A 26,361-nucleotide genomic window follows, 5' to 3' on the forward strand; every position below is an offset into this window, starting at 1 on the left:
GTTTCAAAGTCTTTGTCAAACATGAGATCACTGTCTCCAAGTCAAATAATTCGTAAGGCCCAATTTTGCTGGGGCCGCCAGCCCTACTCACTGGTTATCGGTAAAGATTGATTTTGAAAAAGATTGGAAATTTCTAATAAGGCGATACTGTAAATTAGAAATTTGATCAACAAATATCAGATTTTGGGTCTTGCTGTAGGACGTACCGTTACATTGGTGTTTTCTTGCTTTCAAAGGTTTCCAAACAATAGTATATATAACTGTACAAGGAAACATTCTGTAATTAAGTAGTCATTAGGATTTAAGTACTAAAATAGGAAACAGCTTTCAAACCAAGGGAGGCATTCCTAATATTTCAAAACTACTTTTCTTATATTAATAACGAACACCCAATCCGCGTCAAAGTACAACGCATATGAAAAAGAAGCAAAACCAAATTATGATGATGATGGAAAGTGTAACCAAAGCTCCACAAACCATGGCACCTTTTCTTCTTCTACCTCAAACCATCATCTCCTCTATGTTCGACTCTTCTTCAGATGACAAATCTCTTTTTCACAAATACAAACTCCTTCAAATCATTCACTACCTTCTTTCCCTATCTCTCTTTTTTCTCCGTCTCTTTCTTTCTCTTCTCCCTTCTATAATCCCATCAACACCACTATTTGATTCCTCTTCTCTAAACAACGTCCTTGTAAAGAGAGAAAACAACGATCACGTAATATTTCATGAAGGAGACTCTAGTATAGCAAGAGCACTTTCTCAAATGGTCTCTATTATGAACGAGATTCCTGTCACGTCTCGCAAGTACGAAATAGTTAGATGTTTAGCTGAGAAGATCATTGATGAGAATATCGAGGATGGCTGTGATGTTTTACTCGAGGTTAATCGTACGGTTCTTTCGAATGCATTTGCTAAAACGTTGAGTCAACTTGAAATGGCTTTGGTGGAGCAAGAAAGAGAACGGGCTAATGTGATTAATGGACCTGGGTCGTTGGGTGTTTTGGATTATAGGTTGAACTGGGTTTGGAATGCGGTTCGGGTTGTTGGTAATGGCGCGATGAACAGATTGGGTGGTGGGTATGGGTTGATGGAGGAGGTTACAAGTAAACCGGTTGGTTGGTCCGCTGAGAAGTTTGCAGCTGAGATACTTTGGTTGGCTCAGAAATTGGCGGCTTGTGGAAATGGTGAAGATGCTGTTTGCAGGTGGGGCTCGGCTTCTAATTTGGCTTTGCTGGCTGTTTCGGCAGATCCTAGGATTCAGTGTACCCTTGTTAAGGTTTCAGGTAATCATTTCTGCTCTGACCATATTATTGAGGAATGATAGCAGGCAACTTAATTATTAGTTTGAGTTGGACACATGCCACTGAGTACTGACACATTTTTAATCTAGAGATTTAGTATATCAAAAAATTTAATCTCAAGGTAAAGTATGTGTTATATTTGTATCAAATGAGTTGCCTTAATTTCTCAAATGCTTCTTTTCCTGAGATTCCTTTTTCTCAAGTACGAAATAGTTAGATGTTTTGATCATTGATGGAAATCGAGGATATGGAAAGGAACTCGAAAATAATTGGTTCTTTCACATTTTCTAAAACGTTTATCAAGGTGTTTGTGGAGCAAGAAAGAGAAGGAAATAAAAAAAACAAAATTATAGGTTGAACTGGGTTTGGAATGCGGTTTTTGTTTTAATGGCGCGATGAAATTTTTTGTGGAAAGGAAAGAAAATGAAATAAATAGATAGGACTAACTACTTGTACCCAACAATACAATTATTCCTTTTCATAGTTGGTTTCAGAAACAAACTAATTGGGGATGGAAACAAAATGAGGTGGGGCTCGGGTTAGGAATCTGGCTGTTTGCAGATCCTATGATTTATTACCCTTGTTAAGGCTTCAGGTAATCATTTCTGCATACCATTTAAAATTAGGCAACTTAATTTCCATTCCATGGACACATTCCACTGAGTACTGACACATTTTTTAATCTTGATTTTATTTCAAAAAAAAAATTTTCTTTTGTATGAGTTAAAATTTAACAAACACACCCTTACTCTCTTAGTACATTTCAGTAAAGCTAATACCCAAAAAAAGTTTGTCGCGTGTTGAATTTGCCTAATAATTATAGTCAAATTAGGGTGGGGAAGTTGGACACGGTGGAGACAAAAAATGCTCTTGGCTCTTGTGAAATGTGTGGTTGCAAGACCACAGGTTACAAAAGTCAAACTTTAATCTTTAACACGTTATTTTGTGTGCGACCAGAAGTACTACTTGGCCCTCTTTGGCCGATGGAAGGCGTGAAGAGACAACACAGTAGATAGATCATTGTAATTGTTGGGAGCTCCTGATTCACATTGTAGCTCTGCTCCAAGTTTTTGTGGTCCAGTATGTCAGACAGTCAGAGAAACGAAAATGTGGTGAGATCTAAGTCTTCACCATAGAAATCTGTATAGAAAGAAATATCTAATGATATATTTTTCTGAGCAACTACTTTGTAAATAAAGACATCGAATACACCCATCAGAACAATTAAATTCGAAGAATAGAAGAACATAATATAGATAGATATGAATGTGATCAGTGTACTGTGTTTCTCTCATTTCATAAGCTTTTAATTTTTCAACCACATCTAAGTCACTGTAATTTGTTGTGTAGCATTCTTATTCAAGCAAGCCAAGGAAACGGCCCTGGAAGGCAAAGGAACAGAAGGCGACGAAACAAAGAGAGAGGAACACAGACAAAGAAGGATGATGATGTTGACGTCGTGGTTGCCTTTTCTGTGTAGAGCAAGTAATGGCACTGATGCACCGATCTTAAGCAATGGTGAGAGAAAGGAGCTAGAGAGGGTATTAGAAGAGACTATAGAGATGTTAAGACAGGAGGATGAACAAGAAAAGGTCTTAGCGCTGTGGCTTCACCATTTTACTTCCTGCCCTTCATCAGACTGGCCTAACCTCCAAACCTGCTACGCTCGATGGTGTGACACATCTCGCAAGGTCCTAGCTTCGAAATAAACTAGAGCTCGAATTATTTTTAGGTTTCCAACTAAACACTTTTCTAGACTCTAGTGCCTACTACCTACTACCTAGGACAGATTGTAAATTGCATAGTTTGTTTTTAGCGAATAGCATATGCGTATTTATTGTGTAGACTTCTTAATATTTCCATTCCTCAAGGCTTTAAGACTGACAGATGAAGCAACATCTAAGAACAATTCAGAGGGAAGAAACAATTCGGTAGTTGTATTACCATGAAGCAAAGGAAAATATTAAAGCATTACACTGATTGCGCGCCTTCACTAACGCTGTAAAGTTTGACATGCCTATGCTATTGCCAATTAATCAATATCCCATCGGCACCATAAAGACATACCATAGCCTCTTGAAATGAGAGAGAGACAGTCCTCTGCGTGTGTGAGTATGGTTTGGGGATTCACGCTTCAGGAACTGTTACTTCACCAACCCAAATAATATAAGGAACAAATGCATCACCACCTCCAGGAAAGAACAAAATTATGTACAACACAAGATAGGGGTGGAATGGAATTAATTACAGTATCCTACTAATCACAATGTATATATTCACATTGTTCGTTTACAGTGCATATAAGATACCAAGAATCTCAAGAGTCAAGACTACGCAGCACTAATAGATACAGCATACAAAGTTACCAAAAAAAAAGATACAGCATACAAGTCAACAATCTCTGTACCTGGACATCACATGCACACCTCCAACCCCAAGATCCAACGGAATTATTCGTTCACTACTTCTGCAAAATAAAGAAGATTATATAAGGGTTGTCAAATTGACACCACATATTTCTTCGTATTGACAAAATGAAGAAAGCATATGCAAAGTATATTCCTTGTGTAAGTTACAGTAGAAATTGAAAAACTATACAACCATAAAGCCACAATTCAGGCCGGCCACACCAATGAACACACATGGACGGCAAATAGGTGGTGTAAAGCAGTTGACAGGCACTCGTGACTTGAAGCAATAGCATATTCATATATCAATTCTTTACATCAAGAACAATAGGCAAGATTCATAATTCAATGCGTAGAAATTCAAATCTGACAATGTACATATAAGTTGCTAGCATATTTCCTATTACTATAAAAGGGAATACACGACATAAAGCTCTGCACCCTCTAGATACTGATAAAAGGAAAGCATTTATCGGACTCTATGTGCAATACACTGTCATTAGCCAATTGCATGCCGTTTATATTTTAAACAGCCTGTGTCGTGCTTGCTCCAAATAAACATGTTCCCCTCCATCCAAATCACCCAATTATAAGCTTGGCTTCCAGACCCAACGACTACTACCATGATACCAGCTAATATTCAAAATATATTTTGGAAATTCGGGTTCACCACAGCCAATTAGACATTCAGACATAATACACCAAAGATAATAAGCATTCACTGACTAAATAGAAAATTGATGACAATGGTGATTCGTACCTCTGCTTCAGGGTCGTTGATTTTAGATGTTTCACCTGTGCAAGTCATGAAAACATTTTGACACAAAGACATGAATCAATGACCAGGTCATGGTTCTAAGAACTATGAATATCAAAAATTATAATTAATTATGGTAAAATGAACATAGTCACTGAAGGTCAATAAACGAAGGAATAAGATTCGAAGAAACTGTGGAACAATTTAATTGTGCTAACAAGAATTTCATACAAATCATGCACTTCAAATTCAAAAGATATTTCGCTGCTTCAATGAACAAGCAATGACAGGAATAAAAACGACTTGTAGGAAAATATTCAATACCAAGAAGATAACAGCGTGGAAATGAAAATAAAACAAGTAGCAACTTAGTTTAAAAACCCAAAAAGAATAATCAGGACTTACCACACTCATCTGGCAAATCTGAGGTCCACAATGTGAGGTTGTCCCTAAGAAGTTGCATTATGATAGTACTATCCTTGTAGAAGTCTTCACTCAGAGCATCAAGTTCTGAAATAGCCTCATCAAATGTTTGTTTAGCGAGGTGGCATGCTCTGAGTGATTAAAAAGGACATAACCACACAAAAGACAAACCATTAGAGTAAATTAGGCAACCAAACTAAAGAACTTCTATTGTAAAAAAAAGGTATATTTCAAATGCTAGATGGCCACTTTCCAGGCATCCATTTTCCACGAACCAAACGTAGCCTATATGCTAAACTAGATCAAAAAGGTTTGAAAGAGGATAAATCAGTAAATGGTCAGAAATAAGGAAAGGAACTTCTGAACTTTTAATAAGCAGAAGAAAAGAAAAAGAGAAAAAAGGAGGAAAATGAGATGCTCAAGAACCTCTCAGGGGAGTGTAGTATCTCATAGTAGAAAACAGAGAAGTTCAGAGCCAATCCAAGTCTGATTGGATGAGTTGGTGGCAGATCCATTGAAGCAGTACTGGTGGCTGCCTACATCACCAAGTATGTTGCGATTACTACTCCTACATACTTCAAAGGTTAAAGTACTAAAGAATTAAAGGAATAAACCAAATCAAAGCAGACCTGGTAAGCCTTAAGTGACTGATCTGCCACTTCTTTACGCTCATTTCCTGCTTTGAACTCCGCCAAATATCGGAAATAATCCCCTTTCCTAGACAGAAAAATATGATTTCATCAATATCAAAAAGACTGATTTCTAGAATTCTGCAAGAGATTAAGTTGCTTAACCATAAAACTGCACAAATACTAAAAGAAGATATCCACCACCCAAAGCATATAACGACAAATCACAGGTTGGACTCAAGAATCATACAATTCGTACAGGATGCAAATAAAACTGTTTCTTTTCACACCAAGAGCTGAGCAGCAGGAAGAACATATACTCGATAGTTTCATCAGATGCCCCATGTAGGGTGGTTATGATCAACAATTCCTTTATATTGTAAAAAATTATGTGCACTGGAAAATCTTGACCATCCCTGACTATCATGTTCTACTGTTCTTTGACATCCCTCCACACACACACAAACACTCCCTAACCTACCCCACCCACCTCTCACAAAAAAAATAAAAGTAAATACATAGATGACTATATAATCTGCAGATATATTGTCTTGATGTACATCATGAATCCCAGTGTGTTCACAAAATACTTTTCAACGGAGCAGCAATCTCAGTTCAGTTTATATTGGTCCTCGACCAAGCCTTGTATGAACAGCAATTATTGTAACTTAGAGTGATACATTTGCTTTGTCTTCTTCTAAACAATGATACTTTGCACTTCAAAACCCCATCCAGAAATCCAAAGATTACTGGATCTATGCCGCACGAAAAGAAAACAGTTCTTAAGCAACTATTGAAAAACTTTTGGTTCAATTATACATCGCCTAGTGAAGCATTTCATGGGACTTATAGGCTTAAAATTAATAGAATACTCAACATACCAACTATCAATGCATGGAATAGGTTTGTTAACATGAACTGAAAAAAAAAAAGAAAAAGAAAAGAAGGATACTTACATTTTATAGTAGAAAACTATGGATTCTCCGGTAGAAGAGGATGGTAAAAGATGTTCATCGATGACAACTAAACTGTCATTGCAAATCTTTGTAAGCTCATCTTCAACCCTTTGCCTGTAATTTCTTATCCTCCTCAATCTTTGCTCATTTCCCTTTGCCTCCTCCTTTTGCTCCATAGAAGACAATATCCTCCATGATGCCCTTCTTGCTCCAATCACGTTCTTGAACCCAACAGAAACCAAATTCCTCTCATCCACAGTCAGTTCAGCATCCAACATAGCAACCTGTTTCATTGATTCAACCATCTCTGCAAAGAGATGGGGTAAGAAAAAATGAGAAACAAACAACCATATTCTTTACCAATTTACCAACAAAATCCATGATAAAAATGATAATTCGACAGTACACATTTCGAAATACACCTTGAGAGGTCAAAATATATAGTTACAAAACAAAGAAAAGTTACATCTGACCTACATTGGTTTGCAGGAAAATTAACAACGACAAGGAACCAACATATACCAATTCCAATATGTCAGGACAAAAAAAAAAAATAAATAGACAAAAAAATAAATAAATAAAATAAAATAAAGACAAGAAAAATGAAGAGCATAACGCATTAGCTACACATCATTATAGACTTTTTTTTTTTTTATTGCGAGGAAGCATGAGTTATCAATAATAAAAGATAGATTCCGAGAACTTACAATGATAAAATAGAAAATTAAGCAATAAGCCATTATCATCACAAAAGGAACTGATAATCAATTGCTTAATCTGTAATAATACAAGGGTCAGCAACAAAACTCCTAATTTTCCAATTAAATTTTTTCAGTGCCAAGTTCGGTTAAACTATGTGACACTCACTCTTAACTTGCTAGCAAAATGGCTAAATCCATATCTCCATGCCATTTCCAACACCAACCTAGTTTAAAGCTTTTATTTTCACATGACAAATTGTTGTAGCATAACCCCTTTTTCAGTGCTACTAATAATTCTAAGTTCCTTTCAATCCACTCATTTGTAACTCTTCACATTCATTTAAGTACTAAATTAAGCAGCCTTCTCATTGTCATTAAAATTTTCCTTTTTCACATATCATGTAAATTTCCGAAAGTACATCTCAGCCTTAGAAAATTATAAATCCTATGTAAGAATCCCCTTTTTCCTTGCAGCAAAGACTTAAAAGCTTTTTTCTCCAAATGAATATAGTTGACAAATTTTATGGAGTTATATGAAGTTCCCACCAAAAGCTCACTACACCACTATAAAGACATTAACCAAACAATATCCAACTGAAAATTCAACTAAAACAGTACAATAGCACAGTAAATATGGGTAACTCCTTTAAAGCTAAACCTGTTCTCTACTCAGTTTCGTCCTAAAGATAAAAATTGCCGAAAATAATAGAAATAACTCGAAAGACACACACACACACACACACAAAAGTTAAATAGTTAATTACCATCATATCTCTCTGCTTGCTCAGCAAGCCTCGCCAAGTAAACATGTCTCTCTCTCTCCTTCTCCATCCCTTTCTTCTTCTCTTTCTATCACTCACTCTCCCTCTCTACTTGCAGTGCAACTTAAAAACTGCCTTTATGAAACACACTGCGAGAACAAGTTAGGCATTGGGATTACGGTTGATGCTTAGTGAACCGTCTTGTGAAAGAGGATAGAAAGTGTCAAGTTGCGCATCGGTCACATGGACTGATTGATATATCTCCTTCAACTAATTTGTCTACTCCTGTTCTACAGCTGCCCAAAAGAGGGGCTGATGGTCTAGTGGTCCTGGAGTTATGACTGGTGAGTATTTTGTCTATGAAATCATGACTGAATGACTGAATGGATTGGCTTTGAATGATTTGTGATCATGTCCAAACCATCGAAATCCAGTAAGTAAAAACAAAGTTGGCGTCTACATCTCCAACCAACTTGGAGAAACTTAGAGATAGTGCAACCAATCCAGCAAGTACGATTGTCTTTTTCCTTGTTGGTTTCCAATGTAAGATTTTGATCATTAAGAGTTGGTAGCAGTTATTCCATGCAAAACTAAATAACATTAACAAAGAGAAATTAATCATCTCAACTGGAATATACTGCGCTGGGATGTCCTTGTTATCAAATTCCAAGCAGGGTTGTTACGAAATTTGACCCTAAACACATGTTAAAGTCAGGTACAATTCATGCCACATCTTTGAACATCACACTGCACCAAACAATTCTAAATTCTGGATTATACATTAAAGAAAAAGTACACAGTACAGTAACTTCAGTTTCATGATAAATTAACATCAAAACCTAAAATAAATCACCAACTAATTGTATTATTTAACTTCTACAGGGAAAAGACATTCTTTTCAGTAAGATATTCATGAATAAAAATTGTATTTAATATAAACAGCAATATCAGGATATAGATCACTACTGCATCCAAATACAAAAACCTCCGCTTGTCACGAAAGATGACACGGCGCAAACAACCAACTTCTGGCTTATGCATGACCTTCTCTCCGAAATAGGAAACTGCACCAACTTTGCAGATGCCATTACAAAACCTGATTTTACGCGTCTTGACCATTCACAAGTTGCTGCCAAAGGGAGGACGGTAGGGGAAAGGCTCAACGCCCTTTTAACTACCCACACACTCCCTACTTGAGCTTGCATCACCGATGGAAACAGAAGCCAATGACTTTGAAGCCCATGCCCTAGCATTCATTGCCCCTTCCTGCAAGTTGCTCCTCTTGCAACCCTCCTTAAGTGCATTGAACACTTGCATTGCTCGACGGAGCTGTGCCAGTGGATGCTCCCACAAGCTCATCAAGCTTGAGTTCCAAATTTGCCTTCTCCATGCACAACGGGCACATGCAAGTAGCATTGGAAGAGAGAAATAGATCAATCTAAGAAGCACAAACGTGGAAGCCAGTGCCAAATATGTCTCCTGCTGAAGCATCTTCTCAGGAGATCTTGCCCATGAGAATGGACAGTTTTCCTCCTCTGCGTCCCCAAGTTTCGTGAGATTTGAAGAATCCCCCATTGTCTCCAAGGACAAGTGATCCAGTGACAGAGGTTTGAGCCCTGCAAATTTCATAAAGTAAAAACCTTTATTGAGAGATTGTGAAAAGCACAAAATTGTCCATTAAAACCATATATAAAATGAGGTTGTTGAGGTCTCTAGAGGAGGATTGACAAATAACAACTTGGGATAAAACTGTTTTAAAGACTACATCAGAGTAAGTCAAAATTCAAGAAAATCTCCAGTAGCAGAACAGCTGAAGTAGAGATACGGTATGATACATCAATAATTATTTGTTGTTTTCCTTCTTCATAAAGGTAAGAGAAGAAAATTAAAAGTAACATAGGGACATCAATAATCAGTGGGGGAGGGAAAGTGCTCGCCCTCAAATTTTAAAACTAACTAGTAATAATACACCTGCCCATCTAGAATTATATACCAACTCCTTTAAAACTAGTAAGGGCTCGACAAATGGTATATCGAAGGTTAGGCAATAAATTTGACTGCCCTCTTCTCAAAGACAGTGCTCACCCTCAAATTAATTAGTATCTTTATGATTAGACGATAACTTTGACTCCCCTCTTCTCAAAGGAAGTGCTCACCCTCAAATTAATTAGTGTCCTGTCTAGAGTAACAAGCACTCACCCTGAAATAGTTTTCTGGCTAGGTTAGACTATAACATTGACTGCTGCCTAATGTAACAAGTACTCACTCTGAAATAGTTTATTGGCCCAGCGGCTGCCACTAAAGAACGAAACAGATATGCTTACACCTACATTTTCTCAGTTAAACAAAATTACGGCATTCAAGCTAACTACAGAGTACAGTCTAGGAGTGCCTTTCTTGCATAGTCAAATGACACTTCCAAGTCCTTCAATTTTATTAACCAAATGAGACGACCTTTTTTTTTTAATATTTGCTGTTGTTCAATTGAAATAAAAATAACCTTTTCATTCTTTTTGACAATCAAAATCAAGGAACTTAAGTTCCAGACTCAAGATAGACCTTACCAGTCACATCACTGTAGAAAGTGACAAGAGAACCGAGGGAGCGGGAGCCATGATAGCGCATCCGCATGGTGGAATTCAGAAGGAAAAGAGTTGGGAATCCATGAACTCCATACCTTGAGAGAATGCTGAACAATTTAATGAATGTTATCCTCAGCGAAGGTTGTTTTCACAATTTTTTTTAAAATAAAAATAAATGAATAAATAAAATATATATCAAAACAATTGCTTAAAATTCTTATACCTTGGTTTGACACTAGACTCTTCAATTGCAAAATGGCGTATGGAGGGATACAGGGAAGAGATCATCGCAAACGTTGGTCTGCATGCTCTAGAGAATGGACACCAGGATGCATAGAAAAGCACAGACACATACTCATGACTGCTCTTGTGAACCAGATTCAACACTCCCTGCAATGAAACATCGTCCCCCTTCACAAACACAAAATAGATTACGATCAGATTTCTGTTGGACATAACAGCAGTACAAGAATAAATAAATAAAATAAATTTACATCATTCTTAAGGAAGTACAACATGTGCACATATAGAGATGGTGGCAGCCACACACATACATGCATATACAGAAAGAAGGTCATCTCCATACATATTGTCTTTCCAACATAAGCCCATTCACCAGTAATTCCCATAATCCCTATCTAAAGCAATTCTATGGTCAGGTAATATCACGGAATTATTTTTTGCTACATGTAACATACCATACTTCCATACTTATATCACTTGTTAATGTCTTCAATTTCAGTCTTTGAGGCCAAACCCTATAGACAAACACATACAGCCTGGGATAAAAGTTGTACAGGCAAGAAAAAGAAAAAAGGGGAAATGAGTTAATGAAGAAGTAATAAATATGGGTTCATTTTTAGTTGGACAACAAAGTATATGCCTTTCGGTGGTGAAATTACATGTTTGCACTTAATATCTACCAATGAACTTATCTTTATTCTCTATGTAGTCTGTTCACTCTATTGACCGCTTAGCAGCTACCCCTCGGCATATGCCCCCGCTGCCTCAAGCCAATACGTGTGTTGGCTGTGCACGGCAAGAACAAAGTTTCGACTTGAATAAAATATTGTTATTTTGTCATTCTTTCTCAATCAAAACACCTTACTCATAAATTTCACGAGATTCAGTAATCAAGCCTCAACCTCTAGATCTTTTAGTCCAGTTAAGTCATAACACCTTTTGGTAGTAAATAGCCCTTGCTGGTGTTACTTAAGTTGTACGTAATCCTCATTTATCTCAAGATAATTTGGAGATTGATATACGTATGAGACTGATTATTCTACGCCCACTTTAAATCTGATCATGGGGCTCACATGCAGAATTAGAAAGGAAATAAAGGCTGCTGAGACTAATTATGTAATCACGTCATGTCGTCATCTGCATGTGGACCCAAGGAAAGGATGTCAAAGGGTGTCGTGGAATTGTATATAATTGATATTCTGATGTTGTGCAATCATCATATGCTTGAGCACCAAAATGTAAACAGATATGCAAAACAATAAACCTCATACCATAAGAAATTCTAGCATACTTGTGAACTCTATGTTACAGTGCATATTCCTTTACCCAAAAAACAGAACACAAAAAATTGTATGCATATTCTTTTACCCCAAAAAAGGAGCACACATAAGTATCTGTGCAGTCTAGTATGCAATCAGAAAATGAAGCAAATGGAGCTTATGGAAGTTTTGAACATTAAAAACAAGAAGTCCTATGATACACTGCTTGAAAGTTTGAAAAGGAGTGAAAATTTGAGCAAGAAGTCCAAGGAAAGAAAGTACCAACATCTTTTAACACATGATACCTTATCATACGGATCGTATGTGTAGTATATCAGATACCAACTTCTTCTTTTGATGTTTGAGTCCTTTTCCCCTACTATTGTTACTATTATTATCATTAGAAAAAGAAATATAATCAAGCTGGAAAATGCACCCAAAACAACAATCTACAAAAAATAATTTTTAGCCAACAGATGGTGAGATAACAGCAAAAGCTGAATGTCTCTGTGACAGAAAACTGTTTGGACTCTTAACATTATTGTTTCCCTTCAATCCAAAATGCACCAATAACAAATCGAAAAATAAAAATATATTGGGCATTGCGGATAAAATTCAATAGCTTGTGTGTTTCTTAATTATTTCTCACTGTTGTTGTATTCAACAATCAAAGCTAAATAATAACTAATTACAATAAAAATCAAATAAAAACAATAAAAATGAAATCTTTATTAAAAAGCAATAAAATAAAACTCACCTCAGTAACACCAGAGAACAAGTCTCCACCTGGAAAGATCGAAATCGAATCCAACAACAGTGAATCAGTTAGTGAAATCACAGGACATATATCAGAATCAGCGTATGTTAATCTTCCAAATACCAAAAAAAGAACAAGCCCAATATTCACCACCCTAAATTCCATGAAATTTGAGAGGGTGTAGGATAAGGTGGAGAGAGAAAATGAAGAGGATTATTACTATTTATTGGTGCTGATGATGAACATGGTTTGAGCTGTCCTGTTTTTTTCAACTTCTTGTTCTTGTTCTTGTTTTGTTTTGTTTGGTTGGAGGGGTTAAATGGTAAAAATGCTACAAACGTTAAAATATGAGAGTTGAGTTTGAGTTTAGTCAGGGATGGTTGGCAAATGGCAATTACCTTTTTGGGTGTGCTGGGGCCCACGTTTTGGATATTGAAGAATCTTTTTTGTGATTCTTGAATTTTTTTTTTTTTCCACTGAATTATTGAAAATAAATGTTTAATGGTTCAGGACTTCAGGGACAATCCCCGAGCTTGAATACACAATGACACAGTTCTCATTTCCATAAAATGATATCATCACTAAGAGCCATAGTTCAAATATAGAATTTTCCATCCACTAAAAAACCGAAATTCCAAAAAAATGTCATTTCAATTTCTATTGATTTTATATTTGGAATTCGATTTTTGAAAAAAATATTAAAAATTCGAGGTTTCGTTCGAAATTCCCTAAGAAAGTCCTATGGGAGCTATATGGGATAAAGGCAAATATAGCACTCCATCCACAAAAATGTCATTCCAATGGGGTTGCTAAAAAGGTCTTAAATTTAGAATGAGTCAAAAACTCAGCCAAAGTTAAGACCTTCCCTAAGAAACGCCATAATAAGTTAGGGATACTGATATATAGTTGCATTTGGTTATTTATTTTAACGGGATCTTATATACCGTCATTTTCGTTTTTAATTAAATGGCCGGGCGGGCGACACTCTTTCCGTCGGTGATTACTGCATACATACGAGAAACCAAGAAATTTATTTTTCACTAAAATTTATCTACAAATAACTATTGAGTTTCGTCGTTTTCTTGCTCACCATTAAGTTTCCTCGTTTACTTGCTAATCCAATTAAGTTTCTTCGTTTTCTTGCTAATCACTGATAAACATAAAAATTGGTTCTTAATTACTTATAGATGAATATAAACAACTAATGATCATATAACACCCCGTGTTTTAATTTTACTTTTTCTATTACCAGAATAATAATAATAATAATAATAATAATAATAATAATAATAATTAAAACAAAATAGGATAGATATTAGTAAGGATAGGAAACCCAGTAAGGTTAAAAAATAAACTTTTCTTCCTTGTTTTTAGGGGAGTTTGAAAACAAAAATGAGTTCACACGGAGTTTTTAAAAACAGAAAGAGTTTTACACAGAAAAAGGGGGAGAATTTTACTGAGAGAGAAAAATGAAGTTTTTTCTGAAAATCTACAGATAGCTAGCTAATAGTCGGAGCGTATCACTGGTGAGTAGTTAGTTTTTCTATTTCACGTGTATACATAAATAAGTTTACTGGCCAATGTCTCCGCTCACTTTTGCTGCTCACCTTCTTTCGTTATTTTTCTGTCAAAGGTGTTAAATATTAGTATGTCAATTTGCTTAATAATTATTGAAACTCTGAAACTTGTTAATTATTGAAACTGTTGAAACTCTGTGTGATGGAATTGTCGAAGCCTTATGCTTGTTAATGGCGGCGCGAGCCAGAGTCATCATGTATATTAGTTTGAACTTGAATCCTTACTGTTGTGGTTATGATTGAATGATGTTGGGTTGTTGTGGTGAAGTGTTGGGTATGCGAATTGATGTCTGGTTTGGGTGATTGAGTGTTGGAGAGGAGTGGGGCTGTTGAAGCTATGTAAATGCGTTAATGGAGGCGCGAGCTCGAATTTGTACTGTTTAATTTTGTTGTTTGTTTTGGTGGGTTATGCTGTGGTTCTAGTATGGAACTATGTTGGTGATTGGAGATTTGATTTCGTAGTGGGTTGGGGGCTGTTGTAGCTCCGGAGAAGCATTAATGGCGGGTCGAGCGCGAGTTATGAAGTGTGAGGGTATTGGGCTTTGAGGGTATCAAGCAGAGTGGGTTTTTGGTAAGGAGTGAAACCGTGGGGTTTATAGTGGAGTTAGGTTGGCGGATGGTGATGGTTGATTGGTGGTGGAGGCGTTGGTCAGTTGGAGAGAGGAAGATGAACAGTGAGTGTTTTTGTTGTTGGGCTTGGGTTGAACTTAGTATGTGGGCTTGAGTGTTTTAATTTTTAGATTTCATTTTGGAGTTAAGTTTTAGACTTTGGGCCTTAGTCTTTGGGCTTTTGGGTTAGATGAGTTTAGGACTGGTTGACTGCTGTTGACCAGGGTTGACTTTAACTAGTTGACCCAGTTTGACTTTTAATTCGGATTATGATTTGGTCTATTAGAATAGGTCTAGGGCTATTAGTGTGTTTGGCTTTAGGCTAAGACCTTTATATATATAGGTGTATTAACTACTATGTGATATTTGAGCCTTTTATGATATACAACGGTATGACACTTAGACATCAATCTAATTAATAACGTATAAACAATAATACGTGAAACAAGTTACTCCTCCGTTCTCTGAAATAACATATGCAATAAAGTTCAATAATGCGTAAACAGATTTACCACACCCTTTTTGAATCTCTCCACGCCTCAAGTTTTGGAAATAAGATTTTAGGACTGAAAATGTCATGTGATAGGTGGGTATTTATTGAATGTGCCATAAATAGCCCGTTAGCGTTATAACTTGGTATTCATTGACTGTGCCATGAATGACCCGGGTATTCATTGATTGTGCCATTAATGACGTAAGGTACATAAGTACTAAAAGGTGGGTGTATAAGGAAAGCAATTAATTAATTAATGAGAGAAATTGATTTGATGGTGTAGGTGTGCTTGGACTTGCATTTGAATACTTATAGGATATCTACATATGTTGTTTAGAATTTCTAACTTCCGTTTACAGGAGGTAGGACTTAATAATATTTTGTGCAGGGACAGTTCTATCCTTATACAAAAGTGGATATCGGTAAGATTTAATTCAATTACTAAATTATTAAGATGAGTTATTATAATGAGTTAATAGAATGGAAGTTTTGCTTGGGAAGAAACTATGCCGGTTGAAATGACGGAACTACCTGTCTTCAAGATGAGAATGATTAAGTTATGGGTACATATAAAGTGTGGTTTAGATAATTAAAGTATGGAATTGTGTTTATGTGGTTAGTCTACTCATACCAGCAAATTCCATTTTGCTGACCCATGTTTGCTTTGTTTTGGCAACGTGGGTGTGTTCTTGGGAACATAGGTGGAAGGCAGTGGAACCACAGCGTTTGATTTGGATTTGTTTCTGGAGTAGTCCGGGACTTTATTTTATTAGGTTTTATCTTTTTGGAAGTATGTAATAACGTAGTTTCATATTCATATGACATGAGAATACGATGTTGAAGACCTATTATTCTTAGAGTTTTATATTGATGATTTTTGGACGGAAAATAGTCTTTTAATAAAGTGATGGTTGAGAAATTTTGGAGATATTTTGTTGTTAAGTTGATTCTTTTATGATACGGGTTTTCGATTTTGGCATAAGTTGTATCCACCCCGTCATAGCCTAGGTTTTTAGACAATTGAACATAGTGATGTTTGAGATATTTATATTTCAAATATTCACTTTGTAATTGTTTAGAAATTCGGGCTGTGACAGATCAACTACCTTATCAATATTATTCCTACTCTCAATTCATTATACAATAATATAAATAGTACGGATTCGTTCCACTCCTAAACTACCAAAACATAAATGGAATTCAACTAATCAAACAAAAGGAACAATGGTGAGTAATATTGTGTTGAGAGATTTATACTCTACGATTATACTATGGATTTAAATAAATCTAAATTAACTAAACTAATAGAAATAGGGTTTTGATGGAAAAGAAAGTTATAGAGAAGAGTAATCAATCCACCTAATGATCAGTTTCATGCAAGAATCGAATTATTCATTGAAAAGAGATCATCTTTAGGTTTTCACGTAATGATCCAACCTAAAGCCTCAAACTTTATCATCCCTAGCAGCAACAACTTACATATTTATAGTCATTATTACTAGCATGTAGGATTATTACAACCAAGTCTCTCGACTTAATTATAATAATCCCTAGTTTAATTTACTATATGTTTATTTTGGAAGTCATATAATAAACTAAACTCTTTGAAACACATACACAATTAAATAATTCTACTAAGCAATATTTTCCTCATTAAGCTATATAATCACTCTCTCTAATGGGGGGATTAGCCTAATATTATTGGATTAATTAAACCAAAACAATGAAAGGAAGATATAATGTAAAGAAGAAGTAATTGAATTGAATAAACTAAAACTTTTATTGAAAGGTTCTAATGGAGGCAATAAACTAAACTCATAAACTAAAACTAAAAAAGAGAGAGAGAAGAAAAACCCTAATTTATTCTAACTAATGGAAGGGAGAGTGAACCCTAATTTAAAACTAAACTAAAGAGGGGAGTAGCCAAGTTTTGTTTAGCCTCAACCCTCTTTATATAGGAGATGTTTACAATTTCGTGCATGGGCTTTGGAGCCATTTTGGGCCATGAAATAAAGCCCAAAACCTAATTACATATGTCCAAAAAGAGTTTCTCTGCGCGAAATTACTTCAACACCCTTTTCATCACTTTTATTACTCTGGTTGGGTCAAGACTTGGACTATTAGAAAGCTTTTTCCGAGCCGGTCATTTTGACATATAATAGGCCCAATTCCGAGGTCTGAGTCCAAAGATACGGCCTGCGGAAGTTATGTTGACTTTTCTACTTTTTTCTACCCGCGTTGACTTTGACTTTGACTTTTCAACTTTAACTAGGCTTTAAAAAGGTTTATTCTCCTTGAAACTTGGGTTTTAACCATACAACTTCTTAGCAATCAACATTTGCTCCCTTCTCTTGCAAAAGTGACATATTTCTTCACATATTTGACTCAAATATCTGAAATATACAAAAGCACGTAAACAATACTAACTCTTATTTATTATACACATAATTGGTTTAAATGTAATATTATTAAGAAGTTAAAACTATAGTTTTTACTCTTATCAATCACCATTAAATTTTCCCGTTTTCTTGCTAATCACCATTAAGTTTAATCGTTTGTACAACTTTTTTGCTTATATAAAAACCATCCTCAAACTATATAAGATTAACAAAAAAAAACAACGTCTCCTCTCACATATTTCTTCATTTCTTTAGTTGCTTTCATGGCTATCCCCAAATGGTCTCACTAGTCGAATTGCCCTACCAGTGAGTATTCAGACTAAGAAACTGAAGAAGAAAAAGAAAATGATGAATAGCTTCGAGACCCATACTATTAAGAAAAAGGTAATAACAAAACAAATGAAGATGAAAATGATGAGGATGAAGATTGATGCTCTGTTTTAATATTCTATTTTATTTTCCTAATGTTAATGTTATGTTTACTTTTAAAAGTTTGAATAATAAAACAATATTAATGTTCTGTTAATGTTCCTAATGTTAAGTTAATGTCCTAATGTTAATGCTCTGTTTTAACGTTCTATTTTATTTTCCTAATGTTAATATTTTGTTTTATTTTATTTTCCTAACATGGTGAGAGATTGAGGAATTGAAAGAGTGAATTAAGAACAAATTCATACGTTATAGCATCTGAGTGTACAGACGACAGAGTTTGCAATTTAACGTACAGACCACAAAAACTCCGCCGTCTGTCTGTCTCCCGAACTTAACAGCTGCAAAAAAAAATGTGATTGAAAAAGCCTATGTGGCACCTTTTAGCAGCCCTTCATTGGACTTGCTCTAACGAAAAGAAAAAAAAAAGAAAAACAGTTAAAATCTGTAGTACACTGATACTATTCTAGTATCCCTGTGTTTTCTACCACTAGTCTAAAATGCCTACAATAATTACATTCAGGATGGCATTGTTATCTTATGCTACCAAGTACCATCCATGAAGGCTACTTGCCATCTAAGAAGGCTGACATAAGTGGCACTGGTAAAATTACCAACTCTAGAAGCACAGAGAGTACACTAATATTTCAGGGTCGATCAAAATTAACAGGCAACTCGTCTGTTAAAAATATAACTGCCCGGAAATTTTGGCCTTACAGGTAGGACACATAAACCCTACAGAATCTGATTGCATTTCGGGGTTGAAAGGCTCATGGCTGAAAGGTATTCTGCACCATACACATACACTAGTGTGTTGCTGACTGTTATTTGGTAAGACAGGTTGCCATCCAAATTGAACCGTGCTATGAAGTGCATCATGAAGAACTGAATCATAACCCAAATCCATAGGCGCCTGAGTTAAAGAGCTCGACTCCTGTCCAGTTACAAACCCAAACTTCGAAGACGCCAAATCCATAGGCGCCTCAGTTAAAGAGCTCGACTCCTGCCCAGTCACAAACCCAAACTTTGAAGATGCCAAATCCATAGGCGCCTGAGTTAAAGAACTCGACACCTGTCCAGTCACAAAACCAAACTTTGAAGGCGGCACCTGAGTTAAAGAACTCGATTCCTGTCCAGTCACAAAACCAAACTTCGAAGGAGCCAAATCATCAAATCCCAGTTCATCAAAACTAGACATGTTCTCAAACCTCTGAAGAGGAAAATTATCACTTTCCACTTGCCCCTGAAATAAGAATACTAAGTTAATTATTAAGCCTACTAAAGAAACCACAGGCAAATTTCATTATAACAAGTTAAAGCTTCCAAAACATCTTACTACACAAAATAGTGAAAAGACAATACTAGTCGGATAGCAGATGTCCTAGTGCAAGGCTTAAGTAATAACAAATAAAAGATTGGCAGGAATTTACAAGTGACAAAACAATCAAGAACTTAAACCGCAACAGACAGAGGCTGATGTATAGGCTGATTAAAACCTAATGCAGTAGTAGATTTTGGCTGTCTTCTTAGTGCTTATCCACAGAAGAAAACACCAACTCTCAGCCGTATCCAACCCCAGCCACCTCCGAACTTTTCTCCTTTATGTTAGGAATTGGCTAATCTTCTCTCTAGTTTTTCTCTTGTCCCAAACAGCATACATTTATTCTTCATATCCAATCACTCCTCAGTATGTTTGAGTTTCCTCAAGAAGAGGATGAAATTAACTCTAAATCAGACATTGGTCTGTTAATCAGTACTTGCACTAAATTAAAATTATGACCAGAGAACAAGTAACTTTACAGAACCAAATGTACAAATTGAAAGAGCATGTTGGTCCAACCCAAAGGAGTAAGTGATATGTAGCCAAACCCACTAGAGACACACCTATGTTTCCTCTATCCATTTTAAGTTTTTAAATCAGAAGTGGTGCATAATTCCTAATCATGCCATACCTTGTTTGACATCAGGTCGAGGGTAGGAAAGCATCCTTCTGACTGCAGCAAAGATAAAGATGTCTCAGCAACCAAAGGGATAAATGATAACTGACCAAAGTACTATTTTAATTCAAAAAGTGGAGCATAATTCTTAGTCATGCCATACCTTGTTTGACATCAGGTCCAGGGTGGGAAAGCATCCTGCTGACTGCAGCAAGTGTGAAGATGGGTCGGCAACCAAATTATGCATAATATTTTCTCTGTCAGCACTCCCAATAGTCTCTATCAAAGGATATTCTTGCAATCTGTTAATGCCAAAACTATTCTCTAGTTCGTTAAACCCAGATTCTTTGGCTTCATCAAGCTTCGGATCCTTCTCATTGGCAGAGAAAACCTTATTTGTATAATTCCCCGCACCATTGGCTATCTCCTTACAAAGGAGGTCTGAAAAGCTAAACGAACCCTCTCCCTGCTTAGCGCCAGACAAGTTGATATCAAAAGTGGTGCTTGTGAGCACATTACTTTCATAAGTATCAAAGGAACCATTTTCCACATTATTATTGCACATGGAAGTGGCAGATTCCAAGCAAGATCTTAAGTCACCACCATCTAGGTTGTTGTTAATTAAATCAACTTTATCCAATTCGCAATCACTAGTTCTTGTAAAAGCACTTTTTCCTTTGTAAGTTTCAGAAGTACCATATGCCACATTCTTACACAAAGCAGCTGTAGGATCCAAGCAAGAACTGAGATTAAAATCTAGATTATTGCTAGTCTGATCGACCTTACCCAATTCACCACCAGCTGTTTTTGTAAAAACATCTTTTCCTTCATAACTTTCACAAGTAACACGTTCCACATTGTCGAACAAGGCAGTGGTAGTTTCCATGCAAGATTTGGGGTCACAGTCTAGATTATTGTTAGTCTGATCAATCTTACCCAATTTATCATCAGTCAATTCAATGTCATTATCTTGTTTATCACCAGATTCGCCACTCAAATCTTCAACTATTTTTCTATCCTGAATATCCTTTTTACCATAAGGAGACACAACCTTCGGTTCACAGTTCGATTTGGGACTTGGAGTTTCCGGAAGGGACTTGGACATCAGATTATCAAAAGTTTCCACATTTTCAACGTTGGGCTTGGCAGGTAAAGAATGTAGATTATAAATCACAGAATCTGGATTACTACGAAGAGAGTTCTGTTCCGAGTTCGACTTCTCAGTATAAATATCCAGATTCAACCCTTCGTCCAGCTTACGATGAGAATGAATATCTGTTCCAATGCCGGAAATAAATGTAACTCGACCAGAACCCTTGTCCATTTCAACTGATGCCTCGACCAAAGATTCCAGATTGAATCCTGCATTCAAACTTATCACGAGACTCAATATTTGCTTCATTGCTAGCTAAAGAAGTTGGTGGATCGGTACTCATTTCCAGATTGAAGCCTGCATCCATTTTACCATGAGAATCAACATTTACTTCATTGCTGGCTGGTGGATCAGAACCCATGTCCAGATTGGATCCTGCATCCAACTTGCTACGAGCATCAATATTTGCTTTCTCGCTGGTTACAGAAGTTGGTGGATCAGAACCCATGTCTTGATTTGATTCTTCATCCATCTTTCCACGAGAACCAATATTTGCTTTATTGCTGGCTGCAGAAAATGTTGGATCAGAACCCATGTCTTGATTTGATTCTTCATCCATCTTTCCACGAGAACCAATATTTGCTTTATTGCTGGCTGCAGAAAATGTTGGATCAGAACCCATGTCCCAATTGGATCCCTCATCCAACTTACCCAGAGAATCAATATCTGCTTTACTCCCGGCTAGAGAAATTGGTAAATCAGAACCCATGTCCATCTCAACTGATGGATCTACTCTAGAGGATCCTGGAAGCAGTCCACTCAGGAATGATGGATTAACCTTGACTCGCTTGGTTTTATCACCAGGTGTTGCTTCAAGGCTCCTCACATAATTTCTCACATGGACCCCAACATGACCATTATAACGACGTCTTTCATCAAAAATTTTATGGCAGAACTGGCACTCAAACTTTCCATCCCTAATTATCACCCCATCACAAACTGATGTACTACTCTGCCGAGACCTCTTTGCACTCTTTTGGTGTGACGACAGCAAGTGCTGCAAATAAGCATCCTTCTCATCAAAGTTCATTTTACATATATGACATTCTAAAAGGTCTTTTATCTCAACCTCAGCCAGATTTTCAGTCCCCAATAAAATAAGTTGCTTCTCATGATCAGCCGAATACGATGTAATAGACGATGCTGCATAGTAAGACAAGTCTTCCTTTGTGCTGGCATCCTTATGTGTAAGACCTGCAGACTGTTGCATACTCAAAAATCTAACCGATTGGTTTTCAATTGGATTAAGTAATTTGAACAAGCATTTTAACTTACACTTCCAGATGACAACCTGCAAGCATCGTATTCACTCTCATCACTGTGAAGAGAATTGGGATGATTTTCATCTTGAAATCCAAAATAGGGGAGCAAATAAGAAGAGACTTCTTTGCAGGAGACAAACTGCTGTCCAGTTGGACTAATGAATATCGAAGAAGAGACAAAAGAGATGTGAGAAACAAATCATGTGTGCCATTGATGCAGGACAGCAGCTATTAACTTATACAAAAAATAACAGAATATGATATCACATACTGGGATTTATCCAACATTACAGAGGGGAAAAAAAAAATTATGAGCAACTTACAAAGTGTATCAAAATGTTTTCATATGCACTTAAAATAAAATAAACAAAAACTATTTTTTCATTCTACATTAAAATCACTAAAAATTCCATTGCACCATACAACAGAGCCTTCAGAGCAAAATTTGCTCATCAAGGGACTACTTCTTTGGCCTAAGCAGTAGAATCAGCTTGCAGGTATGTGTTTGAGACCTTTGCATTCACTGATTGAGTTGTTTTATACTTATTCATTTAATTACTAGTTTTGCTCTTCTTTATGTGTCTGGGTGTGTTTGGGGGGTGGGGGGCCTTTTGTTCAGTCTAACTTCTTTAAGTCAATAGTGACCATGACTCATTCTAAGAATTTCGAAAAATTACACACAAAAAAGATTACAACAATCGTTTTTGCTAAACGATTTTAGGCTACTAAAAACCACTGATGTCAGAAAAACATGCATCATTTGAGCAGCATATCTTCAAAATGCATCTTTCATCTATATCATCTGAAAAACAAGTTCAATACGCATATATAACATTAAACCAGCCTATAACTCTGCAATTCATTTATTGAAACATGCATACTAACAAAGAGACATTGACATACAAATGAAACCATTCCACAAAATCACTACTATCCCACTTCCAAACATTACAAATATAAAATTTCCATAACCATACAACAAAAGCAAAACAAGTACCTTATGTATCGGCGGCAATACAACGAAACGGAACCTTCTTTCCTCTTAAGACTAAGCAAAAGCTTCCAACCAATCGGCAACGCATCCCCAAAATCACTAGCATCAACAACCTTCCTCTTCTTCCTCCTACTACCCCATTGCCCATCCAAGTTTCTCAAAAACGCTAACAACTCTTCCTCTGTGGTCAAACCGTCCGTCCTCCTTCTCAACTCCACACCAAATGGATCTACACTAGACCCCAAAACCGCCAAATCCACAACCACCCCATTCCTATTGACAATCTCCATAACGACATTCTCATTTATAGTGACATTCTCATAAAAATCTTCACTTTCCGCTACTCTCCTCACCTTATTACTCCTCCCTAACTTCCTATCATCCTTTCTTGGCCTCCCCCTTCTCTTCTTCCCTCCATTTATGGACACTATCTCACGGGGCTCCTCCAGTCTCCCGACCACTAATGGCACAGTAGCTAGTTCTTGGCTCAAAACCTTGCTTTCTTTAAACTTAATATCAGTATTATCTTTCCCAAAAAGGCCTCTGAGAACAGCAACAATTTCTTTATTCTCCTTTCTCTCCGGGTCATCGACACTAGTAGTAGTAGTAGTATTTTGAGGTTTAGGAACTTGTTGGGTGGCATTATTGTTATTATTATATCTACCGCGGCCTACTGTGGAAATATCAGGTTTACGAGGAGCGGCAAGACGTAAACGAGAGTAGGTCTGTTTACGGCTTCCAGCACTTTCGTTAAAAACGGACCGGTCAATTTTAGGGATAACGATGTCGTTGTTACACGTGTTGGAAGAAGATTGGGCGGCGGAGGAATATAAACAAAGGGTGTTTAGTTCGGATTGGGATAAACAACGGAGATCGATGACTGGGATTGCATTGGGATTTAGATTTTGGGATGAATCAACGGTTACGATTGTCATTTTGGTGTGTGAGAAGAGAAGAGAAGAGGAGGTGCTGGAGAAACAAACCTTTTTTTCAATTAGAGGAGGGTGGAGAATTAATTAAGAAAATGCACGTGATATTCACGTGTTTTGTAGATATAATAATAATCTAAAAGAAGAAAGAATATATGCTAAAGGAGTAGATTGGTTTGTTCAAAAATACAAATTGTCTTTGAATTGAGTGTTGTTATTTAAATCAACCGAGGGTGTTTTATATGAATTTTATAACAACATTGGGTACCACTCTGTTTGTTTATGATGTACAACATTAGTCGAGTCTGTCAGTGTCATCATTGCAATTACTTTAGACGGGATACATGTCGTATTCTTATTGGTTTATGCTTTCTAGGTTTACTTTAAATACATGTAGTTAGGGTTTCAGGAGTTGTGTTTATGTGTGTAATTTGTGATTGAGAGATTCAATAAAATAGTGATTTTTAGGTCGTCTTTTAATTGTATTTCAATTAAAGTGTAGATTCAATTCAACTGAAGTTTCCGCCAGTAAAATCTACATTATTTGGTATGAGAGCAGATTAATTCCAGAGATTATTATTCGCGATACTATTCACCGAAAATACTGTTCACAAAACATTGTTCATCGGGTGCTATTTACGAGTTATTGTTCACTCAGTTACTGTTCATCGCGAATCCAATTTTATTTTTGTAGATCAAGATATGTCTACAACGTCAGAGATGAAGAATTCATGGAGAACTCATTGATTCATATTAACTCCTAGAGTTCGGGTTGCTCGATTAGAAGAGTTGAAAGAAACGTTAATGCAAAACAGGTTTGATCGATTAGAAGAAGCGAGCTTTTGCAGCCCAAACCCCCCATCGTTGGTGGAGCTTCTATAGCCCAACGTAAAACACCGGTTGTTATCGATGACAACAAAGAGAAGGAAGGAACTTCTGAAGCCGTTGTGTTGTGTCTTGCGCGTGATTACAAATGCCATTAGCAAGAAGTGCTCACCACCATGGGCTTGTGACAAACAGGTCCAAGGAAGCACACACACAAATTCTTTTGGGACGGCTTTTAGTGAACATCAATTAGTTGCTGGAACATCAATGCGACATTCTAGATTTGGGCCTCCTATATTGCATGGGTCAGTACTCTTCGACAGTGGTTATGTGGATCCTTTTCTGCCCAACATTGAGACATTTTCTCTAAGGCAAAGCAGAGAAATACAGTGTACATTTGTGACATCGTGGTGCATTATTCCCTTTGTGAGTAGATACAAAGCCAAAACTCGAGGTCGAATTCCTCCGAACCCCAAGAGGGTGATGTATACAAGAATGAAGAGCTTTTGCATATTGGTGGGTTTCATGTCAACAAGCTTGTGGACAAACTTCTTCAACATGGGGAGAGTGATGTAGAACATTAGTCGAGTCTGTCAGTGTCATAGGCGTGCGCCTATGTTCCCTCTACATTTCATGGGCGTGAGCCCCTTAGTTGAGTCCAAGCCCATAGTTTGAGTCCATTAGTTAGTTGTACACATGTCGTGTTCTTATTGGTTTATGCTTTCTAGGTTTACTTTAAATAACGGGCTTGTAGTTAGGGTTTCAGGAGTTGTGTTTATGTGTGTGATTTGTAATTGAGAGATTCAATAAAAGAGTGATTTTTAGGTCGTTTTTTAATTGTGTTTCAATTAAAGTGTAGATTCAATTAAACTGAAGCTTCCGCCAGTAAGATCTACATTAGTTTCCATGGCATTTCTTCTAATTTTCTTTTATTATTTTTTCCGTTTCATAAGTGAAAGTTATACTTGCACATC

General features: G+C 36.5%; 4 protein-coding genes across 11 annotated transcripts; 1 reads left to right on the top strand and 3 right to left on the bottom strand.

Annotated features, from left to right (window-relative positions):
• The first annotated feature begins 224 nt into the window (after positions 1-224).
• Positions 225-3,284, top strand: LOC147501816 (1,8-cineole synthase). Of its 2 annotated transcripts, XR_015221469.1 has the most exons (3): positions 225-1,286; positions 2,262-2,416; positions 2,655-3,284. XR_015221469.1 is itself a non-coding variant. In XM_086606804.1 (2 exons), the coding sequence occupies exons 1-2, from the start codon at positions 416-418 to the stop codon at positions 3,011-3,013; spliced, it is 1,230 nt and encodes a 409-aa protein (XP_086462930.1). In that variant the 5' UTR covers positions 225-415; the 3' UTR covers positions 3,014-3,284. The 2 variants fall into 2 exon arrangements, 1 of the variants encoding a protein (XP_086462930.1); XM_086606804.1 differs by lacking the exon at positions 2,262-2,416.
• On the bottom strand, positions 2,159-8,464 carry LOC147501817 (14-3-3 protein 7-like). Of its 6 annotated transcripts, XR_015221473.1 has the most exons (9): positions 7,943-8,456; positions 6,478-6,784; positions 5,522-5,609; positions 5,319-5,428; positions 4,875-5,023; positions 4,473-4,507; positions 3,712-3,771; positions 3,372-3,445; positions 2,230-2,444 (listed from the first exon to the last, which is right to left on the bottom strand). XR_015221473.1 is itself a non-coding variant. In XM_086606807.1 (7 exons), the coding sequence occupies exons 1-7, from the start codon at positions 8,007-8,009 to the stop codon at positions 3,766-3,768; spliced, it is 762 nt and encodes a 253-aa protein (XP_086462933.1). In that variant the 5' UTR covers positions 8,010-8,451; the 3' UTR covers positions 3,531-3,765. The 6 variants fall into 6 exon arrangements, 2 of the variants coding, with proteins under 2 accessions (XP_086462933.1, XP_086462935.1); XR_015221470.1 differs by lacking the exon at positions 3,372-3,445 and having other exon boundaries at positions 2,159-2,444; positions 7,943-8,455; XR_015221471.1 differs by lacking the exon at positions 2,230-2,444 and having other exon boundaries at positions 2,573-3,445.
• Positions 8,465-8,687: 223 nt separating this feature from the next.
• On the bottom strand, positions 8,688-13,153 carry APRL4 (APR-like 4). Of its 2 annotated transcripts, none has more exons than XM_086606805.1 (4): positions 12,781-13,153; positions 10,745-10,932; positions 10,504-10,628; positions 8,688-9,555 (listed from the first exon to the last, which is right to left on the bottom strand). In XM_086606805.1, the coding sequence occupies exons 1-4, from the start codon at positions 12,943-12,945 to the stop codon at positions 9,110-9,112; spliced, it is 924 nt and encodes a 307-aa protein (XP_086462931.1). In that variant the 5' UTR covers positions 12,946-13,153; the 3' UTR covers positions 8,688-9,109. The 2 variants fall into 2 exon arrangements, with proteins under 2 accessions (XP_086462931.1, XP_086462932.1); XM_086606806.1 differs by lacking the exon at positions 12,781-13,153 and adding an exon at positions 11,220-11,868.
• Positions 13,154-18,905: 5,752 nt separating this feature from the next.
• MBD8 (methyl-CPG-binding domain 8) lies at positions 18,906-24,629 on the bottom strand. The gene is given in 6 exon segments (XM_086606810.1): positions 18,906-19,530; positions 20,240-20,281; positions 20,388-21,585; positions 21,587-22,578; positions 22,653-22,794; positions 23,637-24,629. Coding segments are annotated over 6 exon segments (3,867 nt in total). The 5' UTR covers positions 24,569-24,629; the 3' UTR covers positions 18,906-18,969.
• Between the last annotated feature and the right edge of the window lie 1,732 nt (positions 24,630-26,361).

The sequence above is a fragment of the Coptis chinensis genome, chromosome 4 (genome assembly GCF_015680905.1).
Source record: "Coptis chinensis isolate HL-2020 chromosome 4, ASM1568090v1, whole genome shotgun sequence".
In the NCBI taxonomy this organism is placed as follows: Eukaryota; Viridiplantae; Streptophyta; class Magnoliopsida; order Ranunculales; family Ranunculaceae; genus Coptis; species Coptis chinensis.